We start from the raw sequence: 16,107 nt of genomic DNA, 5'->3' as shown, positions 1-16,107 counted from the left end.
GTACAAAGATTGGTTGTGTGCTCCATCCAGGACACACAGCACTGGTGTACTGCAGACACCCTAACCATCAATTCGAGTAAAGATTTTGAATAATCAACATGTGCATGTCTTAGAGTTTGATAGAGCTTTTAAATAGTTACACCTTTTAGCTTTCGCAACCAATACAGGTAAAGGTATATGAATGAACATTTACAAAAGAGTGTGAATATTATTTTTTCAAGTCTGAGCTTGTGCTGCAGTATCAAGTTCCATATTGTATTTTTATATTTCAATCCAAATCATATCCATAATGTTAACTTCTCTTATGGAGCATAGTTTGGTTGGACAGGCATATGGATGGACAGAGCTCTGTGTCCGGTGTCACCAACCACTTTGGAATTGAGGAATGTACTCCTCAATTTTGTTGATTCATAAGACTCGAAGGGCTCCAATTGTTAAAATTGCCTTAATATCAGTTTTGGCAAAATAAAAGAAGGAAAACATCATACCTTCAGTCGTTGATCGATAGATCTGATCAGCAATTCCAACATGCCGCAGAGCCAGGGCAGCTGATCGATGACAGAACGGTTCCTTAAAGAGTCACCACCTAATAAACCATAAGTTGAAACTTACTGTAGCTGTCAACCGCAGTAAAGGATGGCTTTAAGCAGCATCACAAACACCTCCTCTGGTTATTCTGTGATTTTTTGTATTTATACAAAAGAAAATGTCTGACATTGATGAAGGGAGCAGTAATGAGTATTGTAATGATAGCAGTATTGCCAATAATAATAGTACATGTGAGTAGGTATATTGTATATCTAAACAATCTGATTGTAATCATGCCACTACAATCCATGATCTATGATCCACGATGTGGCCGTAGCAAACAATAAAGCACAGGGACTACGGGGATATCTTCCTGTATCATTGTTACCCTACTGTACCTCAGTATGTGTCAGTTTCAGCTTTGGTGAATAGGACTTGTTAGTCTTGATGTTTGTTTGGCTGGAGTGTTGACCTTCTTTTTCACCTCAACAACATGAACACAGACGAAGAATGTAGATACACATACAACTTTTTTCCATCATAAGAAATGAAAACTGAAATCCCTCAACTTGTATGGAAAAAAATAGCGGCTTTAACAAATGAAACTGTGGCCTGATGAAGCCTGCATTGCATGTTTTCATCTGAACTAGAAAAATTAATAAAGTATGGTTAAACCTATGTTGTAGTTGAAAAGTAAGTTTTATGACCTATATCTACATACATATACAACATGTCCAAATTCCTTATGACCAGAACTATTTAATGATCTGAACTGTTTATGACCTGAAAAATGTCAGACCCTTTTTATCACTTATTTATTCTCCAAATAGTGGAACGTATGTCTGCTTATCTCCAAAGGAAACATATGTAAATCAGTTGTCTGTGTTTAGATTCCTCTCTCAACCTGCGCCTACAGAACCAGTCCGAACTGGTTCTGAGAGACAGCCTTATGGCCTATTTATGCTTCTCCGTTTTGACGGACACGTAGGACAGCCTTCTGTGGCGTGGAACCTCCTCTCCGGGCTCCGCGGAGAGCTTTTCGTGCAGCTCTGATTTTTCTAACTACGCGTCGGCATGGCGGAGAGCCTACGGATAGCCATTGGCTGTGATCGGTCCGCTAACAACAGTATTTCGGAACGACATAATTTCCGGACCTCAAACTTCCTGTTTCATTTCCTATTTCAATAAAAACCAAAACACAACTACGATTCTACGATTAATGGGACAAGTGTGTTAAGCCAGCGGAGTTGTCCGGCTGACGGTGGCTGGTTAGAGCCCTGACGGCATGTGTGTACGGTCACACACGGTTATAATAAACTTTCATAATGGCGCAAGCGTCCTAGCCACCATGCTAACTGCGGTGGTAACTGTGAAAAAAACTGAGATCCCTGTGACTCTCTATTGTATTTCCAGATTTCCATCACACATCTTTCTGAATCAGACCACGCCAATATTGTACTCTCCCCAAGCATACATACACTGCCGCTTTTGCATTCGCTTTTCGGGTCCAGAATGGAGAGCAAGTTTCGGTCTCACTAATTCGCTTTCTAAAAGAACCGATCACTCAGTCAGACCTCCTTGCACATTGTTGTTCCTGCCTTAAGAGGAAGAGGGGAGCAACACTCTCAGCTTTCTGCAGCGCTAAATCCCTATATGGCTCTTTTCACTGTTGACAAGAGAGGTCATGGAAATTGGAGGGTCCAAAGGATTTATTCCAAGTCCTCCAGTGATTAAAAAAAAGGTAATATTCTGGCTACACTGCTTACTGAGCTGAGGGCTCATCGCTAAACTACGGGAGTCATAAACTGCTGCTGTTCACTGATTATTTGCCACTCACCTCAAGATGTGAATGACTTTCGCGCCCATCACAAGAGAGAATTCATGTAGGGGTTACCATAATCTGCTTTCACGCATCCTGAAGGCCTCTCCCAGCTCTCTCTTCCCTATCCATCATCTGATTCGCCTTAAGATATATATGCAGACGTTCACTTACAAATCCACGTGGGCTCTACAAACTCATGCCTTATATCTACATGTATGGTTGAGTCAAGGTTCTCTTATTTTTGTTAGATATTGTAGATATTGAATATTGTCAGTACGTTGGTTATTAATCCTCCAAATTAAGGAACACCTTTATTATTTATTAGGGAAGGTATTCATAGGAAAAAAAGGAATGTGGTGACAATTATAATGAATTGTATAATTGATATATTTTTCACGGCTCCAGACTAACTTTTTACATTGGTTGCTCCTGGGCAACTTTGATTTAGGTGCACCAGCACATAATTTAGGTGTACCCAAAGTTTTCCACTTCGCCTAAGGGGAGCCCAAGGCAAACACAGTATTGCGGCCCTCTGCATCCGTTGTTCTCAACCATTTTTAGTCCTTAATTATGTAAGAATCTTCTTCTTATAACTGCTTCCCAATGCATAATATAGTTTATCAAATGCACTCACAGTAAAAACCTTTTTCATAAACAATATGATCTCTGTAAAATAAGAATGAACCGTATTGTCCATTCAAATGGAAGATCTATCATCTATTACCTTGGTTTTCAAAAGGACCTCTGATTGATTTTGATGATGGGCCTCTGTCTTAGATCTTGTTTTAATTACGTGAGAAGACAACACACAAGAGAACAGGATGTCATTTATGGAGTAACAGAAATAATAACAAAATTTACTTTTAACTAGGGCTACGTTGTAGCACTGGCGGGCCCGAGCACCCGCACGTTGAAGCCTGTAGCGGTAGGTGAAGAGAGTGATCGATGACCAAGCGCACGTCTCCGCGTTGCATGCGTTTTGTGCACTGCGGAAAGATAAACACTTCACTATCTTCGCCGATCCTTTTTCTTCTAATTGCCCATTACGGTCCACTCTATCAATTGCACGTCACACTGTGAAAATTACATGTAAATCGAATGATAGTTGAAAAACAAAATTTACTTCCTGTTGCCAGTAGGTTGAGCCATCACTATTATTACACACAGACCTGATCTGTTCAAGTTGGCGCTCTGATGTAGCTTAAGTAATTTTGTGTAAATTGGACAATTTTACCACAACGTAATTTTCACACTGATCATAGGTGAGCTATGACCCTAACCCTAATATTCAGATATGGCGCTGTTCAGGTCACGATTGTGATCAGAAGTCAGTAGTTTGGAGCCTGTTGGATAATGCAGAGTGGAATAACAAAGTACTTCCTGTTTCATGGATAATCAATAGGTGGCGCTATGACACTGAGGAAATATTGACACATAGGGCTGTTCAGGCTTGTACTCTTCTCATGTGACAGAAGTTTGGTAGTGATAGTACAATGCACAGTGGACTTATGAAAACATCGTCTCGTCTGGCAAAGGATGATCCTTCGCCAAACATCAATGTTTACATGGTTTGAGGAAATGTCACAATTCTGACCTTGATCCAATGACTTGACTGAGCTCATTTGAGCTGTATATTGTAAAGCAGCCAGGAGCAGTTCATCAAAATATAAAACATGTCACTTCCTGTAGCCACCAGGGGGCGCTGTGATTTCAAGTCATAATTTCTGTGTAGATGTCATCAGGCTGGGAATCTTGTCTTACATGTCTAGTTTGGACACAAAATGGCGCCGTACTAACGGGTGCCTGTCGTAGCAGCTTCTGGTATTACTGTCGGTTTTTTGTGTTTTTATAACGTTTGCTATTTGTTTTTTATATTTATTTTTGCACTACTCTTTGCATCCTCGTTCCGCACAATGACGAGATGCTTGACGAGATGAAATTTATTGGACACTTTTAAAACTTCGGTCTCTTCGGATCACTGTGAGAATGCCTGCAACACAGGCCGGCATTGTTTACACCCGCGACCAGCTGATCGCCCTGAGGCACACTACCCTCTTGGCCGGAGAGAGACCCACCATCCCAGAGGAACTAAAGAGGAGACGGCGGGGCTGCAGAGCGGGGCTTAAACGGAGGATGGAGAAGAGGAAGTTTAAGCCCTTCATCCCTGCAGTCATCACTGGAAACGTGAGGTCGCTGGCAAATAAAGTGGACGAACTGGAAGCGCTCATCAGGACACAGAGGGAGTACAGGGAGTCCAGTATTGTGTGTCTCACGGAAACCTGGCTGCACGAGCAGATACCGGACTCCAACGTCACCATTCCCGGGCTTCCAGACAGTTCGAGCCGACAGAGACACCACCGCGACCGGCAAGAAGAAAGGAGGGGGACTCGCCGTGCTCGTGAACAACAGGTGGTGTCACCCCGGGCACGTCACCGTTAAACAGCGTGTCTGCAGCCCGGACATCGAGCTCGTCGCCGTCGGACTTCGTCCATATTATTTGCAGAGGGAGTTTACCAGTCTTTTCGCCATCAATGTTTACATTCCTCCATCTGGGAACGCAGAAGCAGCGTGTGACGTCATCCACACTGTGACTGCAGGATTACAGACACAACACCCGGGGCCTTCATCATCATCACAGGTGACTTTAATCATGCTTCCCTCTCATCCACACTCCCAACCTTCTTCCAGTTTGTCAAATGTGCCACCCGTGAAAATAAGACTTTGGACCTGCTGTATGCAAATGTTAAGGATGCATACAGCTCCACTGCCCTGCCACCACTGGGCAGGTCAGACCACAACCTAGTCCTGCTCTCACCATCATACAAGCCTGTGATTCAGCAGCACCCAGTCACAGTGAGGACAGTGAGGAAATGGTCTCATGAGGCCATGGAAACACTGCGTGGGGCGCTGGAGGCCACAGACTGGGATGCTCTGTATGAGCCACATGGTGAGGACATTGATGGCCTGACTGACTGTGTCTCTGAGTACATTGGGTTCTGCATCGATGACACCATCCCCACTAAAGAGGTCCGCTGTTACCCAAATACCAAGCCGTGGGTTACAAGCGACCTGAAGGCCCTTCTCAACGAGAAGAAGAGGGCCTTTAGATCACGGGACAGAGCAGAACTCAAACGGGTTCAAATGGAGCTCAAGCGCAGCATCAGGGAGAGCAAGGACAACTTCAGAAGAAAACTGGAGCACAAACTGGAGGAAAACAACACCAGGGACGTCTGGAGTGGTATGAAGGAGATCACTGGTTTCAAGAGGAGAGATGGGGGAGCAGCTGGGGATGAACGACGTGCGAACGAGCTGAACACTTTCTTCAATAGGTTCAACTCCAACCCCCCCACCCCCAGCGGACTCTCCACTGACTCCACTGACTCTACGACTGCCTCTACTGCATCTCTGAGCAACAACCCCCCACCTCCCCCCATCACCCCCACAGACCGCAGTTTGTGAGATTACAGAACTGTGTGTCTGATGGTCTGATCAGTATCATCGGGGCCCCCCAGGGAACTGTGCTGTCCCCCTTCCTCTTCAAAACATACACTGCTGACTTTAAGCACTGCACAGAGACGTGTCATCTGCATAAGTTCTCTGATGACACGGCCATTGTGGGGTTTATTGAGGGCGGAGGGGAGGCTGAGTACAGGGACCTGGTTGACAGCTTTGTGAAGTGGTGTGGGAAGAACCGCATGCAGTTCAACATGGCGAAGACGAGGGAGATGGTGGTGGATTTCTGGAGGAACAAGCCCCTTTCCTCTCCTGTCTGCATCGGTGGGACGGCTGTGGAGGTGGTCCCTGCATACAAGTACCTGGGTATCACACTGGACAATAAACTGGACTGGTCCACCAACACAGAGGCCGTCTACAAGAAGGGCCTGAGCCGGCTTTATTTCCTGAGGAGGCTCATGTCCTTCAATGTCTGCAACAAGATGCTGCAGATGTTCTATAAGTCTGTTGTGGCGAGCACCATCTTCTTTGCTGTGGTGTCCTGGGGTGCGGGCATCAAGGCTAAGGACGCCAACAAACTGAAAAAACTGATTAGGAAGGCAGAGTCTGTGGTTGGCTCTAAGCTTGTCACCCTGGAGGAGGTGGTGGAGGACAGGATGCTGGAAAAACTGCTGGCAATCATGGACAATCCCTCTCACCCCCTCCACATAACACTGGACAAGCTGAGGAGCAGCTTCAGCCACAGACTCAGTCAACCCCGCTGCTCTAAGGAACGATACAGGAAATCGTTCCTCCCAACCGCAATAAGATTGTACAACACATCTACCTCTGTCAGAGCCACCATCACAGAACTGCACTAAATATATATCTCAATTCATCACTTTATACCAGAGGTGGGACCAAGTCATTTTTTTGCAAGTCCCAAGTAAGTCTCAAGTCTTTGCCCTCAAGTCCCGAGTCAAGTCCCAAGTCAAGACAGGCAAGTCCCGAGTTAAGTCCAAAGTCAAGACTGACAAGTCTCAAGTCAAGTCCAAGTCCTGCAGTTTGAGTTTCGAGTCTTTTCGAGGCCTTTTGATCACTGAGTAATAATATATTTACACAGATCATGTATGCTTTTAAAATCTGTATTTATTTATTAAAACAAGTGCAATTGAAATTACAGCAAAAAAATTGTGCCAACATTGCACTTCCCTATTGCACTATTAACCAGTCATTTTTAACATTTAACTCATATTTTGCAAGAATATTCTTCATTTTAAACCACTCCTACAGAATGAACACATTTGAAAAAACAAGTGCAACTGTAATTATTTGAACAAAAGTGCTAACAACATTGTCCTGTCCTGTGTTTATCTCACGTCATATTGTCTGTGTGTGTGTGTACATGTGAGAAACATAACAAATACTTGAACATAACAATGAACAGGGTTGTGCTTTTTATATGTCAGGGCCCTATGCTGCATTGCATTTGCAAAAGACCACATATGATTACGTTAAATAATCATCAATAAGTACAAACAAGAATAGTCAATCTTCTTTAACTTTTTTTGAGCAATTTAATATATCTCTTGTTCTGCCTTTTTTGTGATATACATGTCTAAAAGGTACCTAATATTTCTATACTGAAATAATATCGGCATTATAATTGTAAGCTAATTTATTTAATGACGTTATTGTTGAGGGTCGATTTGTATTTCCGGTTTTAAGTGGGTTGTTGGTAGTGACTCTTATTTTGAAAGGGGGTTTTAAATGAAGTGGGTGCTGTGATGAGTGAAGTTGTAAAATGAACGGAGAATAAACGGGTGTGCTGTCCCGAGCGCATGACCTGCTCTCGTGTCCTTTGTCGGCTGAAGCCGGACTTATGATACAACCAAACGCTCGGCTACATAATTATTATAACTATGATGATTTTTCAGATGCTTTTTTTTTGGTGCCCCCTCAGGACTTGGTGCCCAACGCACAGCGCGTAGTGGGCGTTTTGGGAGCGGCGGCGCTGCACACACACACACAGACGCACACAAACACAATGAAAGATACAGAGCGCTCCTTAATAACATACTTTTGAATCTTTGTGTTTTGGGGAAAAGAGCAAGTCTTATCAAGTCAAACGGCTCAAGTCCAAGTGAAGTCACGAGTCATTGATGTTGAAGTCCAAGTCGAGTTGCAAGTCTCTTTACAGTTTGTCAAGTCGAGTCTAAAGTCATCAAATTCATGACTTGAGTCTGACTCGAGTCCAAGTCATGTGACTCGAGTCCACACCTCTGCTTTATACAATAATATTGTCTTTTGCACACTCAGTCTACATATTCTTACACTCTAATAGTATATCATATTATCTATTGTATCGCCAAGTACCCGTACTATATATCATATATTATATCATACTCTTTATATATTCTTTGTATAGATAAGTCTATATACACATATTTATACATGTGTACATGTTGTTGTTATTATTATTATATTTTACTATTATTATTATTATTATATATACTGTTGCTGCTATTATTACTATATACTGCTATTATTATATTGGTATAATTAATTTCATATATAAATATATTATATACTATATATACTGTACTATTTTTTATATACTGTAACAATAACATTACCATCATATCATCAGTACTTACCATCATCTGCCACTGCACCTTATCTACCCATTTATCTTGTGTTTCTGTTTTTATTGTTCCTAAAGCAATATTTTATATTTTATATTTTATATTTTATATTTTATATTTTGTATTTTATATTTTATATTTTATTTTATTTTATTGTATTCAAATGTACCAGCTGCTATGACGACTATGTTTCCCTTCGGGGATGAATAAAGTAATCTATCTATCTATCTATCTATCTATCTATCTATCTATCTATCTATCTATCTATCTATCTATCTATCTATCTATCTATCTATCTATCTATCTATCTATCTATCTATCTATCTATCTATCTATCTATCTATCTATCTATCTATCTATCTATCTATCTATCTATCTATCTATCTATCTATCTATCTATCTATCTATCTATCTATCTATCTATCTATCTATCTATCTATCTATCTATCTATCTATCTATCTATCTATCAATCAATCAATCAATCAATCAATTGGACCATGTATGTCCGCGATACAGATGCTCGTGTTTTGATGGCGTTTAATCAAACTTTGACGCCATGCCACGGTCACACGGTGTGACGAAAAATAAATCCCTAAATGATTTTTTTCTCAATCTTGTTGTGATGACAGTCATCTGAGTTTTAAGTTGATCTGATGAAAGCTCTACGACAAGTACATCAAATAAAAAATGTGGAATATGGCTGAAATGGCCACTAAATTCAAAATGGCGGGCTTCCTGTTTGGTCTAGCATATCTATCAAAGAGACTTATTTGTTTGTTATGAAAAGACACATGCCCAAATCGATTCTTGTACATGCCGGCCAATCGTAGTGCCGGGGCTGCCCGTCAGGGGGCGCTAGTCAGTTGTTTTGCCACACCCATTCCTTAAAACCATTTGAATATCTTCAGGGGGGGGATTTTGCTAAACACATGTAGTTTGAGTGAGATAGAACCATTAACACTGAAGTTACAGCAATTTCGTTTTTCACGGCGAGTTGATGAACTTTGATGCCACGCCATTAATATGGCGTTTGACGAAAAGTTACAGTTATCTTATGCCTTCATTATCAATGTCTTGAGACCCATTTGATGAAGTTTGACATGGTTGAGGTCAATGGATGAGGAGAAATACATCCAAGTGTAAGACATGCAAAAAAAAAAGATATTTCCTGGTGACACCAGGGGGCACTCTGATTTTAAGTTATTATTTCTGTGTAGATGTCATCAAGCCGGGACTCTTTTCTTACATGTCTAGTTTGGACTTGATTGGACCATGTATGTTCGAGATAGAGATGCTTGTGTTTTGATGGCGTGGAACCAAACTTTGACGCCCTGCAACGGTCACATGGTGTGACGGAAAAAAAAATTCCCTCAATCATTTTTTTTCTCAATCTTGTTGTGATGACAGTCATCTGAATTTGAAGTTGATCAGATGAAAGCTCTACGACAAGTACATCAAAATAAAAATGTGGAATATGGCTAAAATGGCCACTAAATTCAAAATGGCGGGCTTCCTGTTGCGTTTATCATAATGCTCCAAGAGGCTTTTTTCAATGATTAGTCACGATACACCTGTGTCTCAATTTGGTGAAAATCGCTTATGTGGAAACCTAGGGGCTGCTTTCCAGGTGGCGCTGTTGAGCCATTTTGCCACGCCCATTTCTGAATACCCCAGAATATGTACATTTTCACCACTTTCTAATTTACTGCAAAGTTTAGAAACTTTTTGAGCATGTTAAAGCACTCAAAAAGCCAGTTCATTAGGGGTCATAATAATAACTAGGCCTACGTTGTAGCACTAACGGGCCCGAGCACAGGCAATTTCAAGTCTGTTGCGGTCGGGGAAGAGAGAGCGATCGATGACCAAGCGCATGTCTCTACCTTGCGTGCGTTTTAAGCTCTGCAGCAAGAATAAACGCTTCACTTCCTGTAGCCAGCAGGTGGCGCAATGATTTTAAGTCTTGGTGTCTTTGTAGATGTCATCAGGTCGCGACTCTTGTCTTACATGTCTAGTTTGGAGTCGATTGGACCAAATATGTCCAAGATACAGACGCTCGTGTTTTGATGGCGTGTGATCAGACTTTGACTCCACGCCACGGTCAGACGGTGAGACAAGAAATCGATCTTTTAATCACTTTTCATTTCCATCTTGTTGTGATGACACTCAACTAAATTTCACGTTGATCTGGTGAAAGCTCTACAACAAGTACATCAAAGTAAAAGTGTGGAATATGGCCAAAATAGCTACCAAATCCAAAATGGCGGGCTTCCTGTGTGGTTTAGCATATCTGTCAAAGAGAATTATTTCTTTGTCATGAAAAGACACATGTCACTATCGATTTTTGTAGCTGTAGACCAATCGTAGTGCCGGGTCTGCCCTTTAGGGGCCGCTAGTCAGTTATTTTGACACGCCCATTCCTTTAAACTATCTGTATATCTTCAGGGGTGGGCTGTTGATACACACATGTAGTTTGAGGGAGCTGGACCCATGAACACGGAAGTTACAGCAATTTCGTGTGTCATGGCGAGTTGAACTTTGATGACACGCCATTAATAATCCGCATGATGAAAAGTCACAGTAATCGTAAGCCTACATATCAATATCTTGAGACCCATTTGACACAGTTTGACATGGTTTCACAAAGTAGATGAGGAGAAATACATCCAAGTGTAAAATGTACCAAAAACAAGACATTTCCTGCTGCCACCAGGAGGCGCTGAGATTTTAAGTCACGATTTCTGTGTAGATGTCTTCAGGTTGCAACTCTTGTCTTACATGTGTAGTTTGGTGTCGATTGGACCAAATATGTCTGAGATAGAGAAGCTTGTGTTTTGATGGCGTTTCATCAAACTTTGACGCCATGCCACGGTCAGATGGTATGACGAAAAGTTGATCTTTCAATAACTTTTGATCTCCATTTTGTTGTGATGACACTCGTCTAAATTTTAAGTTGATATGGTGAAAACTCTATGAGAAGTACATCAAAGTAAAAATATGGAATATGACTAAAATGGCCACTTAATCCAAAATGGCGGGCTTCCTGTTAATTTTTTCACAATGGTCCTTGAGGCTTTTTTGTGCATCTGGTCATGATACACAACTGTCTTGATTTTCGTGAGGATCGGTGAATGCTAAATGAGGGGCTTTTCCGTTGGTGGCACTGTTGAGCCATTTTGCCACGCCCATTTCCAAAGAATACGTCAATTTACACCACTTTCTAATTTACTGCGAACTTTTAAAACTTTTTGAGCATGTTTATAAATTCTCAGAATAATCCTTTCAATTTCAATAGGGCCTCCCACCGGAGGTGCTCGGGCCCTAATAATCATTTCAATTTCAATAGGGCCTCCCAGCGATTTCAGTGCTCGGGCCCTAATAATGCCTGCAATTTCAATAGGGCCTCTCACCATTCGGTGCTCGGGCCCTAAATATGATTACCATTTCTCTTTGTACCTGTTTACTCTTCTCTCCCTTTATTTTAATGTCAATGGGTGCCGATAATGGGGGGCAGGGCTGTATAGGCCATCATGTGAAATACCAAGAGCAGGTGATGCTCACACAGACAGAGGCCCTTGCCCCACTCCCTCGCTCACAGCGACACACACAGTGAGATAATAGAAGCACTCGGTCAGTGACTTTTTGGAAGAACAGTGGAAACAGTAAAAATACATAGTTTCTCTCTGGTCACAGCAAGTGTGAAAAGATTTTTAGAATTAAATAATTATTTCAGAGTTTATTAAGGACTTTATTGGGCTGGCAATTGCCGACCGATTTCCAAAATCGATTTGATTCTTCACTGAATTCGTCCCAATTTGCTTTCCTCTGATTCTCTGTTTCTTCCTCTTATCTGAACCATCACTTCTCTCTAATGCTCCATCTTTCACACAGATATATGATAATCATTTAGAGATTTAGTGATCTCCTAGATGCTCAAATATCCCTGCCAGCTGAATTAAACTTCACTGGAAGTTTGCCTCTTGAAGAGACCAATATGAATTTCAAGTCAAAATACAAATTAGTCCTTACTTTAATAAATTCATATGGCAGCATCCAGAAGGCTCGACTGGCAAGCCATCGTTTTGTATTGCTTGTTTGAAGAAGTAAAAGCCATTTCACATGGAGAAGGTATACATTGAAAAATCAAGGAGCTGAAGAAAACTATTTGAAAATAATAATTGTTACTTCCCAAACATGAAGACTGGTGAAAGTTAAAGGAATAGACGGCACAATAGAGACACTCTCAGCCTGGCCCCAGTGCTAAAGCTTGGTGTTATTATTTTCTTCTATTAATAATGAATAATTGGAGGTTTTGACATCTTAAAGGGCTTATATGTTATTAGTCTCTTTCCAGGTTAGACAAGCTACTTCTAGTTTGTCCTCTATAGGTAGAATGCCACTTCCTTTACAACTTTGGCTGCTTTAAAATGTATGTTTGTGACTTGTACCATTGAGATTGGTAGAGTTTTTACGCAGTGAGGCTTCTACATTGACAACCTGACCTTCAGCTTGTGTAGGAGTAAAGCAGAGATGGCAGTACAATCTGGGAATTCTTCATCTAACATTTGCATTCATACTCTTTTTTTTTTTACCAAGCATCTATCGTTTTTTTAACGTGTGTGCCCTACACCATGTTTGCCCTTATTCTAACTTCAAGGATATCTAATCAAATCAACAGATCGTGACTTATACTAACCATTTCTTGGCTACATAGTGGTTTGAACACAAACTCAGACAGACAAAATTGTTATTTGTGGGTATGAAGATATTGCAGAGCAACCGGCCTGGTTTTGGGCAGGCCTTTCAGTGAAAATAGTGAAAAGCATGGGACTTTGATCCTATCAGAGACTTATATGAAAATTTCCCTTCCAGATTTGGCTATTTGCATTTAAATAGTACACAATAATGTCACTAATATGTTTTTTGGCGTATACCATGTCCTTAATATTCTACATTGACCATAAACTTAAAGGCGTTGTCCTAGCCTTGTTTTAAGTAACCTGAATACATTTGACAACAAACAAATAAACATAATTTTAATGAAAATTCCTGTTTATCACCAATTGAGGACAAAACCATTTCAACTCACAGTCCAGGTTAAGAAACATGACCTCTTTGACTAACTGCTGTTTTCACTCTTATTAATTGGGTAGAGTTACAGCTCTATGTATGCATATATTGTATGTAGATCTAATTGCACTTCTCTCTGAGGGTGGGGGTCAGTCTCTGTATGAGAGCATTAAAAAGAAGAATGAAAGCTCACTGGAGAGTTCACACCGAACTAAAAGTGGTGTATGCTCATTCAGCTGATCTTAAGTATTGAATATTGACCTATTTAAAGTTAAATCTTCGATCAACTAAAAATTTTAATTACTGTGAACCAAATTTCCTGTCATTTACTTGTTTTTCTTTATCAAACCATTCTTTAGCCATGCAAAGGTACAGAACAAGATACAAGAGAAAGGCCAAGAAACAATGCTCGCGTTTTTGTTGTTTATTGCCCCCCCCCCCCATCTCAGGGTGATAAACAGGGCATAAAAGGGCAAAAATGCACAGAGGAAAAGAAACAAATAAAACAAAAAACTGTTAAATTAAATCAATAATTAAAAGCTGGAAAAAAAACCTGTCTCAATGCTCAGCCATCCAACTCCTCAAGTACCACATTCAGAGAGTCCATAAAAGACAATAAAGGGTTTCAAATGTTGTCAAATTTCTTCAGGGAGCCAGAGGATGTGGTAGATCCACATCCTCTTTCTATCACATTTGAAATGTGTCCAATACTTTAGACCAAAAATGTGTCAATTTTGGGCATGACCATATCATGTGTACCAGTTGGCAGGGGACTGGCAACATCTGCTACAGGCATCACTGTCAGTGGGGTAACATTTAAACAATCTGTGATTAGTGTACTCAATTCTGTGTATGGGTTTGCATCCAATCAGCCCATGCAAAGATGGAGGAGTTGTGGACTCAAGAATTGTTACCACATTGCTAATCCTCTGTATTAAGCCAAAGATCTTGTTCCCATGCTTCACTAGTTTGAGTGGAAAAGATTGAGTCTACGGTAGGGCTGGGTATTGCTTACAACCTCACGATACGATACGTATCACGATATAGAGGCCACGATACGATACGTATGACGATACACGTTGCCTTTGATTAATGACCATGTCCTGCACAGAATTTACTTCAACAGCTGTTCTCTATTATTCCATATAACAGCAAAGGCGAAGTCCTCGGGATTGCACTACTCATAATACTTAAAATTCTGTCCATTAAAAGATCTTAAAAGTAAAATAAAGTAATTATCTTTCTAATCCCAATTTAAAAAAAAGCGATACACAGAAAGGATATGACGCTCACGTTTCTCTTCCCAAGATCCCCAGATACGGTGTTTTTAATGTCCCTCGCAAGCCGAGTCTGTTGCTTGGACATGAGCGCAGCTGCACAGCTGGGCCTGCAGTGGTGCTATAACACACATCGTAGGAGTCTTTTCTTCAGACATTACGAGTGCTGCATCTTTTAGCGGCTTCAGAGCTTTAGCCTCTTCTTCAGCACAGGCCAGGTCCGATTCAGTTAAGATCCACAATTCCTTGGCATTCTTCTACACCTCAGTGGAGAGTTAATAAGAAACAATGGGCGTCTCGAGTGCGCGTTGACCGGCCAAATTCAGACTGTGGTCAAAGCATTTCACGTGCAATAACTCTGCCAGCTGTTTCTTCCTTATTTGTTTTGAATTGAGAAATGTGCTGTTTTTGCCTATACTGCCACCTATTGGCATTATTAATATATGCCCTTAGAAATGTGGGTACGGTTTCAACAGCCAGGCGGCAGCGAGCTAGAGAATGGACGCGACGCGGCCGCTGCATTGGCAAAAAATGGCAAATAATCATTTCAACTCGATTATAGTAGTTTGGAGATCGTTTGACCCCATAATCAAAATCACGATTAAATTTTGATTAATCGAGCAACCCTAGTTATTGTTACTAACATTGAAAGCTGCTGCTGTCATCGCTACTGTTATGTTAATAACAGCATCTTTAAAAGCCACTGTTGGACACATGTAACTTTGGTTGGTAAATTGAGGTGAAGACTTTCATTCTAGCATAAATCAATTCCATTTAGATTTTTCTGTTAAGTGTAAGAGCAATCATCATTATATTTTTAATTTTGTCCCCTAGCCTTACATGGTGAGAAGTAAGAGAGGAGGACTTGGAAGAAAATGTAATTCAACATTGTATCTGTGGCTTTGTTGCAAAGTGCTAATTGCTATGGTGTTTCTCCACCACTTGTCATTTAAACATGACGGGGACACGGAAAAGGACATTTACTTTTCTTGACTAATTTCCTTTGATGATATCTTGTATCTTAATATGCTAACTTCTAAATCAAGGCACTTTTCCTGTACGGAAGCAATAATGACGGTGACAACTTCATTAAAGACAATGGCACTGATTGTTGACACTCTAACAAATTGAGTTTTTTTTGTGCAGGTAAAGCAGATTATGGAGGAAGCAGTGACTAAGAAATTTGTCCACGAAGACAGCAGCCACATCATTGCTCTATGTAGTAAGTGCACTCTTCTCCCTTCTCTGGACACACACACATACTGTCTGTCTCTCTCTTGCTCTCTGTCTTACACACACATGTGTTGAACTCCTCAGCAGGACACTCTGTGCTGC

At 41.0% G+C, this 16,107-nt stretch overlaps 1 protein-coding gene across 2 annotated transcripts in view; it reads left to right on the top strand.

The window, feature by feature from the left end:
- Positions 1 to 16,107, top strand: part of sgsm2 (small G protein signaling modulator 2) — a 116,248-nt gene that overhangs the window by 17,945 nt on the left and 82,196 nt on the right. For both annotated transcript variants that reach the window (XM_062385892.1, XM_062385891.1), the window contains exon 2: positions 15,919 to 15,994. In XM_062385892.1, the coding sequence (XP_062241876.1) occupies positions 15,919 to 15,994 (76 nt within the window). The remainder of the gene's footprint in view (positions 1 to 15,918; positions 15,995 to 16,107) is intronic.

The sequence above is a fragment of the Platichthys flesus genome, chromosome 4 (genome assembly GCF_949316205.1).
Source record: "Platichthys flesus chromosome 4, fPlaFle2.1, whole genome shotgun sequence".
NCBI lineage: Eukaryota > Metazoa > Chordata > Actinopteri > Pleuronectiformes > Pleuronectidae > Platichthys > Platichthys flesus.
The sequence above is the reverse complement of the archived record's forward strand: the minus strand, read 5'-3'. Positions and strand labels throughout refer to the sequence as shown.